Genomic DNA, 19034 nt, shown 5'->3' on the forward strand with positions numbered 1-19034 from the left:
CACTGGCTCCTGACTGCCAGGCCAGCTCTTACCTTGCCAGCTCTCTTTGTGAACTCCTTGTCTCTTAACCATGTTAGTTTTGCCTGTTGCCTTGGCTTTTTGAGGCTAGGCATTCCAATCACTTTCTGGGACCAGAGGAGCAGTCAGGGGTGGGGAAGAGATGACTAAGAGGATGGCTAACAGGACCATAATGACTATTAGGACAAAGCCCCAGATATCCCAGGCCTGATGGTTCCCCTGCAGCAAAGCAAAGGGTAGGGGATCTGGTGATTTGATATCTGACCAAACTCTTCCACATCTTCCTCCCAGAGATCAGAACACAAAGCTTGTTGCAAGAATTACCTTGGGGTCAAGCCTACTTAAAATTGGGCCTAAGAGTCACCCACAAGAGAACCTCTTTTTTTGCTCAGAAATGGCCTCTCTCTCCAGCCAACACAACAAGCAAACTCACCGCCTTCCCCCTGTCTATGTGGGACATGACTCCCAGGGGTGTGGCCCCTCCTGGAAACATGGGACAGAAATCCTAGAATGAGCTAAGACTCAGCATCAAGGAATTGAGAAAGACTTCTCGACCAAAAGGGGGAAGAGTGAAATGAGACAAAATAAAGTGTCAATAGCTGAGAGATTCTAGACAGAGTCGAGAAGATCTGGAGGTTATTCTCATACATTAAATAGATATCACCTTGTTAGTCAAGATGTAGTGGAGAGGCTGGAGGGAACTGCCTGAAAATGTAGAGCTGTGTTCCAGTAGCCATGTTTTTTGAAGATGATTGTATAATGATACAGCTTTCACAGTGTGACTGTGTGGATTGTGAAAACCTTGTGTCTGATGCTCCTTTTATCTACCGTATCAACAGACGAGTAAAACACATGAAATAAAAATAAATAATAGGGGGAACAAATGTTAAAATAAATTTAGTAGATTGAAATGCTAGTGATCAGTGAAAGGGAGGGGTAAGGGGTATGGTATGCATGAATTTTTTTCTGTTGTCTTTTTATTTCTTCTTCCAAATTGATGCAAATGTTCTAAGAAATGATCATGATGATGAATATGCAATTATGTGATGATATTGTGAATTACTGATTATATATGTAGAATAGAATGATCATATGTTAAGAATGTTTCCGTTGTTTGTTGTTATAATTTTTTAAAAAATTAATAAAAAATCAATTACCATACAGATTAAAAAAAAAGAAAATATGAAAATGCAATTAAAGTAAACCATCAGCTGGGGAAAAAAGAAAAAAAAAAGAATTACCTTGGGTATCTTTCTTTTCTTCTTGCCATTTTGTGGGTCTCCAAGATTGAAGAAGGTGTCATCAGGACTGCTAGGAGTGGAAGGGGGACTGACTTTGGAAGGGGACCCAGCTCCATCACGACTTAGCTTCCTAGTATCCAGCAATTTGAGGTTCCTCCTCTCTGAATTTTGCCGGAAGAATGCTGGTTTAGACAATGACTGCTGTGAGAGAAAGGAGAAAAGAAGAGTAAAGTATGATGGTAAATAACTGGGAAATGATGTTGACATGCCAGAGATGAAAATCTTAAGGCTGTGAAGGGGAACTGGTCTAAGGTGCGTTGAGTTCGCATATGATCCTAAGTGCTCAACAAACATTTATCATCTAATTATAGAAAAACGGTGTGATAAAGGATATAAATCGGGTCTAGTTTCCCTTTGTAGACAAATGGGAACTCACCTGGATCAATCCATTGTCTTTAGAGATAAGGCTTTTTGATAACCTAAGATACATTGTACTTGGAGTTAGAAGACCCAAACCTAGTTTTTATTTTTTTTTTTTTTGGGGGGGTGGGGTGGGGTACATGGACTGGAAATCACATGGCAGGCAAGAATTCCACCACTGAATTACCAGTGCACCCCTAAGCCTAATTTTGACCGTGCCACTGGCTAGTGTGCCCTCTACACAAGTAATTTCCCTTCTATGCCTCAGGGTCTTATTATTTTTTTTTAATTTATTACTTAAAAAAATTAAGAACAAACAAAAACATTAACATATAATTCTGTTCTACATATATATTTAGTAATTCTCAATATCATCACATAGTTGCATTTTCCTCATTTCTTAGAACATTTGCATCAATTCAGAAAAGAAATAAAAAGACAACAGAAAAAGAAATAAAACAATAACAGACAAAAAAAGATTATACATACCATATCCCTTACCCCTCACTTTATCACTAGCATTTCAAACTAAATTTATTTTAACATTTGTTCCCCCTATTATTTATTTTTATTCCATATGTTATATTCGTTTCTTGACAAGGTAGATAAAAGGAGCATCAGAGACAAGGTTTTCACAATCGCACAGTCACACTGTGACAGCTATATCATTGTTCAATCATCCTCGAGAAACATGGCTACTGGAACACAGCTCTACATTTTCAGGCAGTTCCCTCCAGCCTTTCTATTACATCTTGAATAACAAGGTGATATCTACTTAATGCATAAGAATAACCTCCAGGACAACCTCTCGACTCTGTTTGGAATCTCTCAGCCATTGACACTTTGTCTCATTTCCCTCTTCCCCCTTTTGATCGAGAAGGTTTTCTCAATCCCTTGATGCTGAGTTGCAGCTCATTCTAGGATTTCTGTCCCACGTTGCCAGGAAAGTCCACACCCCTGGGAGTCATATCCCGCGTAGACAGCAGGAGGGTGGTGAGATTGCTTGTTGTGTTGGCTGGAGATAGAGGCCACATCTGAGCAACAAAAGAGGCTCTCTTGGGGGTGACTCTTAGGCCTAAATTTTAAGTAGACTTGACTTATCCTTTGTGGGGTTGTTTCATATGAACAAACCCCAAGACTGGGGACTCAGTCTATAGATTTGGTTGTCCACACTGCTTGTGAGAATATCAAGAATTCAACTTGGGGAAGTTGCATTTCTCCCCGTTCTCACCATTCCCCGAATGGTTCTCACCATTGTAAAGCTTTGCAAATACTTTTCCACTCACCGATCGAATCACTGTGGGATTCATCGGGCCATCACTCTGGACAAGCCAACACAGGGTCTTATTTCTAAAATGAACTTTTTTAAAGTCAAAAGGCAACTGAAGAACTGTTAAAAAAATATTTACAACTCACAACATACAAGAGCTCCTTTTCCTAATGCACACTGCAAATTAATGAGAAAAAAAAACAAAGAACTAAAAAAAAAGAGCAAAAGATAAGAATGGAAAATTTATAGAAAAGGAAATACTACCGTTCTTAGATATGTAGAAAGATGCTCAACTTACTCATAATAAGAAAAAAAGACAATGAAAACTATATTGAAGAAGCATTTTTCACATAAGATCAGCAAAGATAAAAAAATTGATATCACTATGTTATGAAACTGAAGGAAAACATTCATTTCTTTCATACACTGCTGGTGGGATTGTAAATTGTTACAAATCTATGAAGGTCAATCTAACAAAATTACAAATGCACATATCCTTTGACCCAATAATTCCATCTTTAGGAATTTACCCTATGGATATGCTCATGCTTTGAAAAGCTGTATTGTACAAGGAAAGTTATATTCTGCAAAATGTATTGCAACACTGTTTGTAATTACAAAATAATGGAAACAACCTAAATGTCCATCATTAAAGAACTGGTCAAATATAAATATGGTACATCCATACAGTGGAATACTATGCAGGTGTGAAAAAAACCAAAGTACTGATACAGAAAAGTCAAGACATATTGTTAATCATAAAAAGCAATGTGTAGAACAGTTGGTATAATGTGTTGATGTTTGTGTGTGTTTTAAGGAGCAATTTTTCTGGGATATGCATAGAATAGCTCTAGAAGGATTCACAAGAATCTGATTAACAGTAGTTGCTCTGGGGGACAGAAATACGACAAAGGTGAGAGGAGACTTTTCACTGTATGCACTTTGCCTTGCTTAAATCTGGAACAATATGAATGTATTAACTCTGCTAAAATAAGAAATATTAATAAAATAAAAGGAGTTACTTTATCTATGTGTTCTGGGTACTTTCAGGACCCATGTTTTATGATATTATAGATATAGCTGCAAAGTCTCTTATTTTCTTAATTAACAAGATTAAATAAGATAAAGTTACCTAGCAGAGTGCCTGATAAACAGTAGGTATTCAATGTATTTATCTAGCTTCCTCTTAAAACACTTAAGATGCCAATTGCATTTGTCTTTAACATATTATGTTCCTTGCCTATTTGTCTTCTGAGGGTCAGTGCTTTTTCTTACTACTTTGGATGAACTCTCTGTGTAGAACAGATACAACTATTTGGCATTTATGTTGCAAGTTTGCTTTTGCAGTGTAGTTTGTTTGTATTTTTATTTTGGTTGTAAGGAATTTTTCACATAATTTTTATATATTGAAGTCTTTCGATCTAGTCCTTCATGATTGATTTGTCTTATTTCTTTGTCTAAAAAATCTATCTCCTAAAAAAAAAATTATATCTCCTTTCAGAGATTTAATAAATATTATTTTAGTTTGCTAAAGCTGCCAGAATGCAATATACCAGAGATGGACTGGCTTTTAATAAGGGGATTTGTTTAGTTACAAATTTCTAGTTCTTCAGAAGAAAGGCAGCTAGCATTCATCTGAGCTTCTTTGTCAAAGGGGAGGACACATGGCAACTTCTCTTGGCCTTCTCTCCTGGCTTCTGGGTTCAAATGGCTTTACTTGGGGTGATTCCTTTCTGCACCTCCAAATGTCTGGGTCTGAGCTATGAGTGCCAAGATGAGGTATCCTGAGCTGTTGAGCTTTCTTCTGACCCCTCTCTTTTCTCATTCTTTTTTTACACGGGCAGGTACTGGGAATTGAACCTGGTTGCCAACATGGCAGGAGAGAACTCTACCTGCTGAGCCACCACGGCTGCCCCTGACCTCTCTCTTTTAAGCCTCCATCTAATTAAATCAAAAGTCACTCATTGTGGAAGGCACTCCTCAGCTGACTGCAGATGTAATCGGTCACAGATGAATTTCACATGCTGATGATTTAAGTCCACAGCAACAGAACAATGGGGTATCATCACCTGGCCAAGTTGACACCTAAACCTATCACAAATATTTAATACTATTTTCTTCTGGATTTTCTTGGTTTGCTTTGAATGCATTTTATTCATTAATCCATCAGTAATTTATTTCATTGTACATTAGCCTAAATCAATTTTTTCCCTAACTACTAACTTATCTCTATTCCATTTCATGAACAAGCCTGTCCTCTATCAATAAACAAAGCTACATTTATTGCATATTAAACCCTTATAGAATAGGTCCATTTTGTTCCATTGATTTCTCCATTCTTGTTTAGTACCAAGCAGTATGTAACAATGATAACTTTAAGACTTTTTCTTTTTAAAAGATTTTAGGAATAAAGATGGCTAGACTTAAGTATCCAATATTTTATTATGGGTCTACATGGAGGAATAAATTACATAGCAATGAAACACCTGAGTAGAAGAAGAGGCCTGCATGGTTTGGATACTAGAGGCATCTCAATAATCAAACCTGCTCCAAAAGAAGGAATACTGGCAAACCTTCTTAAAGGCCATATGAAATGAAGTCCAAAGAAATGGCCCCAATTATTCCACTGCATTGGAATCTCATATCAAATTGTTGGCAAAAGCAGGTGTGACAATGAAAGTATTATGTACCCGAGAAAAACCATGTTTTAATCCTGATCCAATCTTGTTAGAGCAGCCATTTCTTTTAATCCTGATTCAGCACTGTAGGTTGGAAACTTTCGATTATCTCTGTGGAGATGTGACAAGCCCAGTTGTGGGAGTGGCCTTTTGATGAGATGGAGATGTGACGCCACCCCTTCCAGGTGGGTCTTGATTACTTCACTGGAATCCTTTAAAAGAGGAAACATTTTGGAGAGAGCCTATAGAAATGACAGAGCCTATAGAGAGAGAGCTGATAGAGCTTCAGAGCAGAGCTGGCACAGATGCCCACAGTCGGAGAACAGACACAGATGTTTGGGGCCCAGCAGATGTCATCATGAGATGTTAAGCAAGTCAAAATCTGGAGAGAGCCAAGGGAAGGCAAGGGGCCAAGAGCAATGGAACCAAGGATCAAGGAACCAACAGATGCCAGCCAAATGACTACCTAGCTGACAGAGGTGTTCCTGACCCATCAGCCTTCCTTGAGTTAAGGTTATGTTTCCTTGGATGCCTTAGTCTGGACATTTTCCTGGCCTTAGGGCTGTAAACCTACAACTTGTAAAATTCCCCCTTTTAAAAAGCTGTTCCAGTTCTCATATATTACATTCCAGCAGCTTGCAAACTAGCACAGCAGGAATCTATTTTTTTTTGTTGTTGGAGATTTAGATTGTGAAAGTATTTCTTCAAGGGAGATTTGACCTGAGAAAAAGCCTAAAAAAAGAAAGAAGACAGAGAAGGAACCAAAACAGCAAATAGCCTCGTAAAGGATGTCAAGAGGTCCGGTGGCAGCTGTGTGGGGGCCGCATTTCCCTGCAGTCACACCGCTGGAGGAAGGGACCCTGGGGTATCCCACACACCCAGGATAAGCCACCAAATGTCCAGTGAGCTTTCAGGAGGAGGCAAAATTTTGGTAGCTACTCAACCGATAAAAATAGAAGATTTAGTAGGCTGTAGGGGAGGATGTTATAAAAAATCACACAATTTGTAAATATAAATAGGCTTCACAGTAAGGGTGAGCAAATTAGACCAAAGTGAGTCTTGTCTTTATGGCTTAGACTGAGGGTAGTGAGAAGCACCGGAAGAGATGATACAACAATGAAGATGTGATTGTCGAAAGTATTTGAAAACCAGCATATGAATCTTGGATTTAGCAGGGGCTGGTAAACATTTTCTTAAAGGACCAGATGGTAAATATTTTAGGCTTTGAGGGCCATATGGTCTCTATTGCAACTACTGAATTCTGCCAATATGGGGCAAAAGTAGCCATAGACAATACATAAATGAATGACTCTGGCTGTGTTCTAATAAAACTGTATTACAAAGCCAGGCAGCTGGCCTTCCGGCCATACCATGCCAATCCCTGAACTGCAGTATAAAAGGGAAATCACTATGGGACCCTAAGAATGATCGTGTCAGAGTGATCAACAAGAAAATGCCGGGAGGTCCTGAGAAGATTACAGCATTTGATGGGAGAGCCGCACACTGGCACAAATATTGTCCTGGTGATAACACACCCAATCTCATTGTGTGTTTATCCTTAGGGGCTCAGCTCTGTTTCCGAAGCACACAGAGCCTTCCTAATCTTAGGGATGGTGGACACAATCGGCACAACAGAAGATCTGCAGTAAAAGCAGGTAAAAGCAGACAAGGACAAATTTGGTTTAAAAGTTTGACTGCCCAGCTGAAGCCTCTTGAATTATTTCAGGAAATTGAGTACAATGGGGTCCAGGCAGGGAGATCTTAGTGGACAGGGGTCTGCAGCAAGGAAACAACGCGTTCTGAAAAGCGAGCTAACCTGGACCCAAGCTGCATTCACTCACCCTTCTTGTGTGAAAGGCGGCTTACCTCCTTCTGTCTCTTATTGTCTTTACTGCCTCAGGGGACACTGACAGCAGAAGACTAAAGGGGTTCTTAAAAAAAAAATCATCTCCTTACCTATCTCAACCTCATTTTTGTTCTCTTAGAGACCATTTCCTAAGAAGCACTCAGCTGTCACTCACACGAACATACACATGTGATCATATACACCGACAAACACATTTACATGAAAACAGTCAAATAAATACACACACATATACATACACAGAAATACACAGAAAGGAATACACGCAAAGTCTAACAGTTAGGACTTTATTAATGAATTATAGTACATTAAGAGGATAGACAAACCATGAAGGCAATAAAAATTTTTTTAAAAAGAAGTTGACATGGGGAAATGCTCATGATAAATATAAAAGACAAAACAGAATATATAGAATGACCCCAAACCTGTTTTGTAAATGTACACACATACAAACAATGTAAGAAGGAAAAGTCTGTAAGGAAATAAGCCAAAGTGTTAACAATGGTTACCATTAGGTGTTGGGAGTATATATAATTTTTAAAGACCTTTAAAGGACACACACACACATATAATACCAATCTACTGTAGAGAAATCAGAAAATACAGGTAGGTAAAAAGAAAAAAAACTACCAATTATGGATGTGTTTTATGTTTTCAGAACAGTTTTCAATATTTAAAATTTTTTACAAGTATCTTCTATTTTCACAAAAAAAGGTATTAAATACCTTTTTGAAATGTATTTAATAAAGATAAAGTAGTAAAGAAAAAAAAAAGAGGAAGGTCTTTCGACATAGACCACATACTTAAAAGTGTAGTGCTATTTATTTAGCAACTACAGACACAAGTTTAAGTGCTTTGTAGGTATTAATTTGTTTACCTGTCATAAGACATCCTAAGAGGAATAAACTATTATTATTCCCATTTTATCAGTGAATAAATTGATTTACTTAGCATTTTTGTTGGTTTGTTTGCTTTCTTTGGTTGGCGGGGGTGGGCACATGGGCTGGGAATCGAACCTGGATCTCCTGCATGGGAGGGGAGCATTCTTCCACTGAACCACCTGCGCACCTCTGATGCACACTGCTTAGGTAAACTGCTCAATGCCATGCAACTGGCAAGTGGCACAGGCTAGTTTTGAATGCAGGCAGTTAGCCTCTGGAACCTGCACATTTAACCACATACTGTCTTTCTGTAGGTACAGCTAAGTGACATATGATGTGTTGCTGTGAGACAGTGTGGCTGGGCTATATAAGCAACCAGAGAATGCTAATGGTCATACATTCTTTCCTTTAGGAGTCAATACAGTCAACAATAATATTTCATATTAGCCTAGATTTCCTTTATTATAAAAATTAGTTACTACCATGTTCACACTGCTGTACTAGCTATAGAGATCGTGGGGTGACGGAGCTGGAAAAGAAAATGATCCTTTTTTGGGAGCCTACATTTTGTGTTAATAAGTATTTGCTTCTGCCCCAGCTGCACAGCTGCTCCTTTCTGTGGAGAGTCTGACCAAATAAGCCTTCCCTCTCTACTGGGACTAGGCATGAAAAGTCCTATAAGATGTCATTGGACCTTTCTACGGCTGGCAGAGGCACCAGAGAAGAGGTAGACATAGAGGAATTGCTTCAGCCAGTTCTAAGGCCCCAGATGCAGCCCAGATGGAGCAGATAATCAAGGAATATTTGATGAACTAAATGGAGGAAGTGGAGAGGTCTGCAGCTGTCTCCCAGAACAGGGGAACAAACCAGACACTCAGACGTGGGAGAATGGAGTAGTGGGTGTGGACACCAAGTCCTGTTGATGACCTGCAAAGGCCCAACGTAGCCTGTAAATATCAGTGGCAATCAGACATGTTCGTTAAGGTAACTGGATTACCTTTTTTCAGGATAGCTGCATCAGGATGTCAAGTTCTTGTTGACACTATTACCTAATGTGTTTAACTGTTTTGGTGACAGAAGTCCTTGATTTTTCGTAGCTCCACGGGAACAGGAAGAAAAGGGATTTTAAGCCTTTAATTTGCTGTTAGGGAGTAGCCTTCTCTGAATGCAGAGCTGCTCTGAGCAGATGGCTTTTGCTGTTCCTGAGAGGTGCAGTTCCCTCTCTGCATGAAGTGGGAAGCCAGTTAGGACATAAAGGGAGGCAGGTCAAGTGCAACAGCTTTCTTCTTCCAAGTCAGGCTTTTACGGAATGGACCTGCTATGGGACATGAAGGATTTCCTAAATGTTGAAGACATCCATATTCCAATGAAAACAAAAACACATTTCAAAGGCAAGTCGAAGCTATTTGCTAATTATTGGTTGTCATGATTATTCATATAGATAATACTCTTTTTCATTTGAGAAAAACAGCAAAATTGTAGCAGTCGGTTTAGGTTTGTAAGATACACCCTTCATAAGTTATACCTTCACCTCTTTTCAGGAAAATGGGTAGCAGAAAGATTCCCTTTGTGAACATCGAGCACAAAAGGTAAGCCTCGTGAGCCGACACCCTATCTGCCAGCATATGCTGACCCATGGAACCCTAAGAGGAAGATGACTTCTTTTCTTAGTTTGGAAAGAGATCAATGCAATGATTTAAACTGACACTTGCAGGATGGCTCTGCCCTTCATTTATTTAATTTCTTCAATGACTAAATGTTGTATAACAACTATTGCCAGGCCTTATGGGAGACAAAAAAAAAAATATGTAACATAAATTTCTTGAGGAATTTATATTCTGGTTGGGGAGATGTTTTTAAAATATATGACTTAAGTCTTATTTTGAACAATCTACGCAAGAGCTCTCATAAGGTGGTATATAATTTGGTGTCAAATGAATAATTTAGCCTACTGAGAATGAACAAGAAATGGGAGGGGAAGAAATCTCAGAGCCTGAGGGAGGCTTGACTGAGCTTGACCTTAAAGGATGGGAAGAGGTAGAGATGACCTAGCACAGAGACCGGCAAATTTCAGCATGTAGACCACATTCAACTCACCAACTGTTTCTGAACAGGTGGCAAGTAAGAATAGTTTTCACAGTTTTAAATGGTTGAAAAAATAAATTATTTCATGACACATGAAAATTACCTAGAATTCAAACTTCAGGGTCCAGGAATAAACACAGTCATGTACTTTTGTTACATATTGATTATAGCTGTTGACAGCACTGAGTAGTTACAACAGAGTTGTATGGCTCACAAACCTAAAATATTTATTATCCAGCCCTTTACAAAAAAAGTCTGTCAAACTTGGACATATAATATCAGAACAGCAGTCAGAAGACTCTGGCTGGGAGGGGGTTTTGTATGTAGGAAGTGTAGGAGACTAGATAGTAATGGATAGCCAGATCTGTTATGAAGGACTTTTAATGCCAAGGTAAGGAATATTAACTCAATTCTGTAGGCAATGGGTCAAAATTATAATTGTGTGCACAAATACAGTTATGTTATATGTATATATATGCACAAGGTACAAAACTCCAAGAGGTTCAAAAGCATATTCTGTAAAAAGTAAGTCAGCCTCCTAGCCTGACCTCTGGGCTACTCAGCTCCCTTCAACACAGTCATCCACATACTCATTTTAGGTATCATTACTGAGATGTTTTTGTACATATACAAATATGTATATATATATATATATGTGTGTGTGTGTGTGTGTGTGTGTGTGTGTGATATATATACATATATGTATGTTTATATTCTTTTATTTAAATACACACAAATGGTAGCATACTTTCAGGTTCATATATGAGTATTTGTTCTATGTCAGTACATTGTTCTTAATAGCTATATAATATACAATGTATGGATGTACCATTATTATTTGTTTAGCAGTTTGGGGAGGTGGAAATGGTATTTTAGGAAGATTTGCTGATTCCAGGAAAACCAGAAGTAGGGAACACCAGTCAGGCAGCTGAAGCAAAAACTCAGGAGCCTAGCACTGTGGGTGGCCTAGAATCCCAGTGCAACCCAGAACTCCAGGCTGCTCAAGCCCATTGTCTGGGGACCCTTCCCCCACTTCCCTTCCCTGTGGGCTCATACCTTGATGGGCGTGTCAGGAATGGAAGAGGTGGGAGAAGCAGGAAAGTTCAGGACGCACTTCTTCCCCAGGCAGCGACCGTGCAACTCGATGTCCTCATAAGGGTTTTCCTTCATGGGTGGGTCTGTGGTCAAGGCAACAAACGGGTCAGGAACCTGGAAACATTGAGGAATGTTTCCTTTCGGGATCCCTACCCAGCATCTCAGCCTTTTCTGCATTGGCCCTTGTGGGATGTCTGTTGTTTTGTGATCCATTCACCCTTTCTCTTGGGTGATTTTCATCCTTAGCATATGAAATTAATGCCACTCCCAGCTTCAGGGCTTTAGTTGATCTGTGTATCCTGACCCCCCTCCTCGGTGATCAGTTCAGGGAAGGGTCTAAGCTATCACTGCATGGCTTCGAGGGTGCACATGAGAAATATACCCTTGGCCAATCCCAGTGAAACTCAGGATTTTTGCTGGGACTTGTGGGACACAGGCTTTGCTTCCCCACTGAGTATGAATGACAAAGTAGGGTGGGCCATGGTGGCTCAGTGGTGCAGTTGTCGCCTGCCATGCTGGAGATCTGGGTTTGATTCCTAGTGCCTGCCCATGAAAACAAAACAAAACAAAACTCGAATGAATGACAAAGTATGGATTCCAGGGAGATAGGGGCAGCCCTCTTGGGGACCAAGGGGGAAGAAAGTGGGTGCCTACTGAGAATGGAGCTAACAGTGAGCGATAAGAAACAGAGAATAAAAAGCCAGTCACATGAGCCAACAAATTCCCTTTCTTGTTTCAGCCTGTGAGAGCTGATTTTTCTGAACGCACCCTATCTGGTATACCTTGTTAAGAGAAGTCCAGATCTGGACTGGATTTGGAAGGCTTATGGCTCAGACAGGAACCCATTCCCATCAGCCTGGACCCTATAATTCAAATAGTCTATGGTACAATTTAAACAGCCCAACTAATATATCCTTCTTTAAGCTGTTTATCTCCTCTACCATAACATGTCTTCTGGCACTTAATGACTGCATGCACAAATATATGTGTGTAAACATCTACCTGTCCCTCCCGTGTGCACACACGTGGGTTTCTCTCTTACCAGCTGGTCTCTTTTCCTGTAACCCATCATAAGCACAATCAGTGAATTCATGCCTCACTGAAATTATGATCTTCCCTGAAGATTAACTCATCAACTTTAATGTAGGAAAACCCTGTTAATCTGAGGCCCACTGCAGAATCTGCAAGAATTTACCAGAACTAGGCTAAAGTTCTTTTCTAATAGTAGTCTGAGTTTTGATGCCGTTAGTGCCAGACTTCCACAGATTCTGAGAGAGTAAGCTGATCTTCAGTACTTCCTTTCATTCAGTAATCCCTATAATTTATTGAATATCGGTTATGAGCCAGGTAGTTAACATACCATTCTCTCCAGTCCTTAAACAAGCCTGCAAGGTAGCTGTCATCGTCCTTGTTATACAGGCGAGAAAAACTGAGGCTCAGAGAGGTTAAGTTCCTGGATCAACGTCACATAGGAATGAACAGCAGAGTCAAGATTGGACCCTGAGACTCTAGTCTTGGGTATTTCCCAAATACGACTCTGCGTCCTTGGCAATTACGTAGCCCGTAAAACTCACTCTTCAACTCTCCCTACCACTCTCTCATTCGAGTATATGTATGTATGTCTTCAAATGTTTTTTTTTATGTTTGTATTTCTTTTCATTTTAAGCAACCAGCCCCAACTCCTCTCTTCCCTTTCTCACAGACTCGCACCCATGCCTGCACACAGATGTTCCGGCCTCTCACCTAGAATGTCTTCATAGACGTTCTCTTCCGATAAAGTGCGTGTCAGCCCCAACTTAGTCTGTGCGTACCAGTCCACCCTGCCGTTCTCGGAAGAAGACCGCAGTAAGTCTTCAAATTCATATGACTTTCTGCGGTGTGCAAGATGTGAGAAAAAAAAAATCAAGAAATTCAATAAAATCAGGTGGTTCAGGGAATAAAAAAAAAAAAAAAAGACGCTTCCCCCCCCCCCCCGAAAAAAAATGTCTACTATGGTGTGGGACCGAATGATGTGCCCCAATTGCAACATGTTCTTAATCTACATCCTGTGGGTGTGGCCCCACTGTACATAGGATCCCTTGAAGATGTTTGTTTTCAGTTAAGGGGTGGCCCAGCTGAATCAGGGTGGGTCTTAATTGTATTAGCAAAGGCCTTATAAAGAGAACCCACAAGTCACAGAAGCCAGAAAGGAAAGGCCATTGCTACATGTTGGGAATTTAACAAACAAGCCAAGAAACCCCATAGGCCGGCCGGCACCAGAACCACACTGACTCCGGGAGAAAGCAAACTTTGCCCATATCTTGATTTTGGACTCCTAGCCTCAAAACCATGAGTCAATAAATTCCAGCTGTTAAGCCAAAGCCAGTTTGTGGTATTTGTGACAGCAGCTCTGGAAAGCTAAGATATACAGAAATCAACTTTGTCTTTTATAAGAAGGTGGCAAAATCCTTGAATAAGAGATGTGGCATTTACTTGTGAGAATGTTTATGCTATTATGTTAAGAAAATATTAAATTACATATATATAAAAAATGCAATCTCAACTTTGTAAACAAATAAAAAACATGGTAGAAAATAAAAACAAGAGAAGGAAATGAAACACACAACTGCTATCTGTGGACTGAGGGATGATGGGTGACTTCTCGCTTTTACTTTTCAAATTTTCTACAACATGCAAAAAAAATCAGAAAGGAGTGGTGACAGCAAACACAGAGCAGACCAGAGGTCTGGGCACCTCCCCTTTTCTCTTCACCCAAGTGGTTATGAGCTCTGAGGCCAGCTGAGACCTTCCCACTCTCCTACCCCTTGAGGAGATCTGGGTCTCAGTCCATGACCTGGCACGTTCTATGGCTGTCTTTCCCTACCTCTACATCCACAAGGACCGCTCCTGTCCTGCTGGTGTCAATTTTAAGGTGAAGTCCAGCCCCCTCTCCAACCATCACATGTAAAAAAAATACATATATACACTCCCCTTAAGTTTCTATGATTTGTACAACTTACTGGAAATTTGGGAGGTCATGACGTGGGTTATGCTGCGAAACATGCAATACATCAGCTATCTCACAGGTTCACTCACCTCCCTTTTTCTTCTCTCTCTCCCTGTCCTCCTCTGAAGCAACACACAACTTTTCCACTCAGGCTCCGGAGGCTCACCTTCTACCCCGAGCGGATTAGTCAGGAATTGTTCTGAACAAACGTGGCCCTCCCTTGAATGGAATCTGGGCGAGCACGCAGCTCCCACAGCACCCGGGACACATCCCCCCAGCTGGCGCTGGCTTAGCCCAGGCCCCTCAATGCTTCCCACATGGGCTCCAGATGCTGACAACCCCTCGGTGACTCAGCCATTTTAGTCTTCTTTCTTTTGTTCCCACATGTCCAGCACAGCGTTCTGCACACGGTGGGGGCGATATGACTGTGGCTGGCTACCTAGAAGTGCAGGGTGTCTTTGTTTCTATATACACACTCCTGACCGACCTCCAGCCCTGAGGCAAGTGCCCTTCTGGTGGGCCAGCAGATAAGACTGGATCAAAGACTCCAGGATCAAAGACACCTGGACTGTCACTCACAAGCTGTTTAACAAAGAGCCACTTAGAAATGCAGCGTTGTGATATGTAAAGTAATAGCTATCTCACAGGATTGTATGAAAAGTAGGAAAGACAATGTTTGTAAACTGCTTATCACAATGACTTGTGATATGGCAGAGTAGGGAGCTCAAAGACTCAGTCCTACCACCAAAACAACTATTAAACAGGCAGGAACTGTCTGAAGCAACTATTTTGAAATTCCAGAGGCCAGAGGCACATGGTACAGCATCCAGGGAAGAGTTGAGAGGAAGAGGCCTTTCTGCCCTGGCTACCGGTGTCGATCCCCTACTCTGGCAGCGGGCCACTGCCAGGTTCAGACACAGTCTAACTGCTGCTAACAGCAAGGAACATCAAAACTCTCTTCCCTAGGGGTATGCATAACTGATCACAAATGATTATAGCTTCTGATTAGCGAATTTGGATTGCTAGATCCAGACTCTGAGGGCAGCTATTGTTTCAAGGCACCCAAGCCTGAGGCAGCAGCAGCTATTGTTTAAAACCGGCCTTGACCAAGGTGGTGGCAGCAATTGTTTTAGCCTTCCCCAGAGAGGGATGGAGATTTAAACATGCAGGGTTCCCTCAGGAGTGTGGGGGAAGTCAGCTGAAGCAGGCCAGAAATGCTCAACTTCAGGGAGACACTGGAGAAGTTTTTGGCACCCTATTTGACCCCTCTGCAGGGTACTTTGGAGCTGGTCTGAGCACTCTTCATGGATCCCTGGCCCTGTTTTGGCTAGAAAGGTTCAATTGGAAAAGTTCTCTCTGGGGTGACCCTCCTCCCAGAATTTGCCCTCCAGGCACAAGCTGCATGAGACCAAAAAAAAAAAAGAAGTGTAAAATTCTATAGAGGTGGACAGTTGGAGACAAAGGCTTGTGGGCTTCAGATACCCAGGAGAGGGAGGTTTGTCCCCTGGGAAACAGGGAACAACCAATCTCCTGTAAACAGGGGAACTCCAGAGCAACTAACAAGCAAAAGCCCAGGACGAGACAAGACAGGGAAAACCCTGCACACTGCATTTATATTGGCAGACATTTCTGATAGGAGGGTTGAGGCTCAAGAAAATCTCTGTCTTACCATCAGCTGGTTACAAAAATAGGAAATAGACATTCCAGGGAGTATATTCCAGAGCTAACTTTTTAAAATATTAAAATGTACAGTGTACAATAAAAGGGTAAAAGACAAAGAAACAGGAAATGATGGCCCATCCGAAGGAAGATGATAAAAACACAGGAAGTACCAATGAAGAATATGAGAATGTGGACATCCAAACAAAGCCTTTGAAAAATCGTTTAAAAATGCTTAGGGTAACTTCCGGAGAAGATGGCGGCTTAGTAAGACACGCGGGTCTTAGTTCCTCCTCCAGAACAGCAACTAAAGAAACAGAAACAATACGAAACAGCTCCCGGAGCCACGACAGAGACCAAAAAGACAGCGTACCCCATTCTGGAATGGCTGAACGGGCAGGGAGAATCCGCTGCGGTGAGATACCCGAGGGGCACGCGTTTTCCCGGCCGGGGCGGCTGGCGACTGGGGTCCCCTCCACGCACGTGGCTCCCCGGTCTGACTGGGAACATTGGATAGCGGGGCCCTCCCACCACACTTGGCGTCTCGGGCCAGCTGGGCAATTTGGACTGGCACTCCCCCAACCGTGGCGGCCGGCGACCCCCCTCCATGCGCCGTTTCCCGGGCCGACCGCGAGATTCGGATTGGCAAGTTAAAGGAGCCGCAGCATCTTTTGCTGGTGGGACCCGCCGACAGACGAGCGCCACGAGCGCCACCTACTGGGCAGGAGAGGAAAAACAGAGCCCAGAGATTTCACAGAAAAACCTTTCAACCAGCCGGGTCCCACACCCAGGGAAATCTGATCAAATGCCCAGACACCAGCAGAAAATAATGGATGACACTCGGAAAATTGAAGATATGGCCCAGTCAAAGGAACAAACCAATAGTTCAAATGAGATACAGGAGCTGAGACAACTAATGCTGAATATACGAACAGAAATGGAAAAACTCTTCAAAAACCAAATCAACAAATTGAGGGAGGACATGAAGAAGACATGGGCTGAACAAAAAGAAGAAATAGAAAATCTGAAAAAACAAATCACAGAACTTATGGGAGTGAAGGACAAAGAAGAAAAAATGGAAAAAACAATGGATACCTACAATGGTAGATCTAAAGAGACAGAAGCTACAATTAGTGAACTGGAGGATGGAACATCTGAATTCCAAAAAGAAACAGATACCATCGGGAAAAGAATGGAAAAACTTGAGCAGGGAATCAGGGAACTGAATGACAATATGAAGCGCACAAATATACGTGTTGTAGGTGTCCCAGAAGGAGAAGAGAAGGGAAAAGGAGGAGAAAAACTAATGGAAGAAATTATCACTGAAAATTTCCCAACTCTTATGAAAGACCTAAATTTACAGATCCAAGAAGTGCAGCGCACCCCAAAGAGAATAGACCCAAAAAGGCGTTCTCCAAGGCACTTACTAGTTAGAATGTCAGAGGTCAAAGAGAAAGAGAGGATCTTGAAAGCAGCAAGAGAAAAACAATCTGTCACATACAAGGGAAACCCAATAAGACTATGTGTAGATTTCTCAGCAGAAACCATGGAAGCTAGAAGACAGTGGGATGATATATTTAAATTACTAAAAGAGAAAAACTGCCAACCAAGACTTCTATATCCAGCAAAATTGTCCTTCAAAAATGAAGGAGAAATTAAAACATTTATAGACAAAAAGTCACTGAGAGAATTTGTGACCAAGAGACCAGTTCTGCAAGAAATACTAAAGGGAGCACTAGAGTCAGATACGAAAAGACAGAAGAGAGAGGTATGGAGTAAAGTGTAGAAAGACAGAAAATCAGATATGATATACATAATACAAAAGCCAAAATGGTGGAGGAAAGTATTATCCAAACAGTAATGACACTAAAAGTTAATGGACTGAATTTCCCAATCAGGGGACATAGACTGGCAGAATGGATTACGACCCAGCAATACCACTGCTAGGTATCTACTCAAAGGACTTAAGGGCAAGGACACAGACGGACATTTGCATGCCAGTGTTTATAGCAGCATTATCTACAATTGCAAAGAGATGGAAACAGTCAAAATGTCCATCAACAGACGAGTGGCTAAACAAACTGTGGCGTATACCTACGATGGAATATTATGCAGCTTTAAGACAGAATAAACTTATGAAGCATGTAATAACATGGATGGACCTAGAGAACATTATGCTGAGTGAGTCTAGCCAAAAACTAAAGGACAAATACTGTATGGTCCCACTGATGTGAACCGACATTCGAGAATCAGCTTGGAATATATCATTGGTGGCAGAGACCAGCAGGAGTTAGAAACAGGGTAAGATAATGGGTAATTGGAGCTGAAGGGATACAGACTGTGCAACAGGACTAGATACAAGAACTCAAAAATGGACAGCACAGTGATACCTAAGTGTAATGTAACTAGGTTGGAACACTGAATGAAGCTGCACCTGAAATATAGTTTTTTGTTTGTTTGTTCGTATCTTTTGTTTTTGTTTTTTTCTTTTTCCTTTATATATATATATTTTTTTATTAATATTATTATTTTAATTCTCTTCTCTATATTAACATTCTATATCTTTTTCTGCTGTTTTGCTAGTTCTTTTCCTAAATCGATGCAAATGTACTAAGAAATGATGATCATACATCTATGTGATGATACTAAGAATTGCTGAGTACATGTGTAGAATGGAATGGTTTCTAAATGTTGTGTTAATTTCTTTTCTTTTTTTTGATTAAAAAAAAAGAATTGCAAAAAAAAAAAAAATGCTTAGGGTGGTGGGCCATTGTGGCTCAGCAGGCAGAGTTCTCACCTGCCATGCCAGAGACCCAGGTTCGATTCCCAGTGCCTGC

General features: G+C 41.0%; 1 protein-coding gene across 5 annotated transcripts in view; it reads right to left on the reverse strand.

Moving 5' to 3' along the window:
* Positions 1-19034, reverse strand: part of DENND2A (DENN domain containing 2A) — a 153010-nt gene that overhangs the window by 57690 nt on the left and 76286 nt on the right. For all 5 annotated transcript variants that reach the window (XM_077147700.1, XM_077147711.1, XM_077147673.1 and 2 more), the window contains 3 exons: positions 13296-13423; positions 11514-11635; positions 1260-1460 (listed from right to left, as the gene is read on the reverse strand). In XM_077147700.1, coding sequence (XP_077003815.1) covers positions 1260-1460; positions 11514-11635; positions 13296-13423 — 451 coding nt within the window. The remainder of the gene's footprint in view (positions 1-1259; positions 1461-11513; positions 11636-13295; positions 13424-19034) is intronic.

Source organism: Tamandua tetradactyla, chromosome 1 (genome assembly GCF_023851605.1).
Source record: "Tamandua tetradactyla isolate mTamTet1 chromosome 1, mTamTet1.pri, whole genome shotgun sequence".
NCBI lineage: Eukaryota > Metazoa > Chordata > Mammalia > Pilosa > Myrmecophagidae > Tamandua > Tamandua tetradactyla.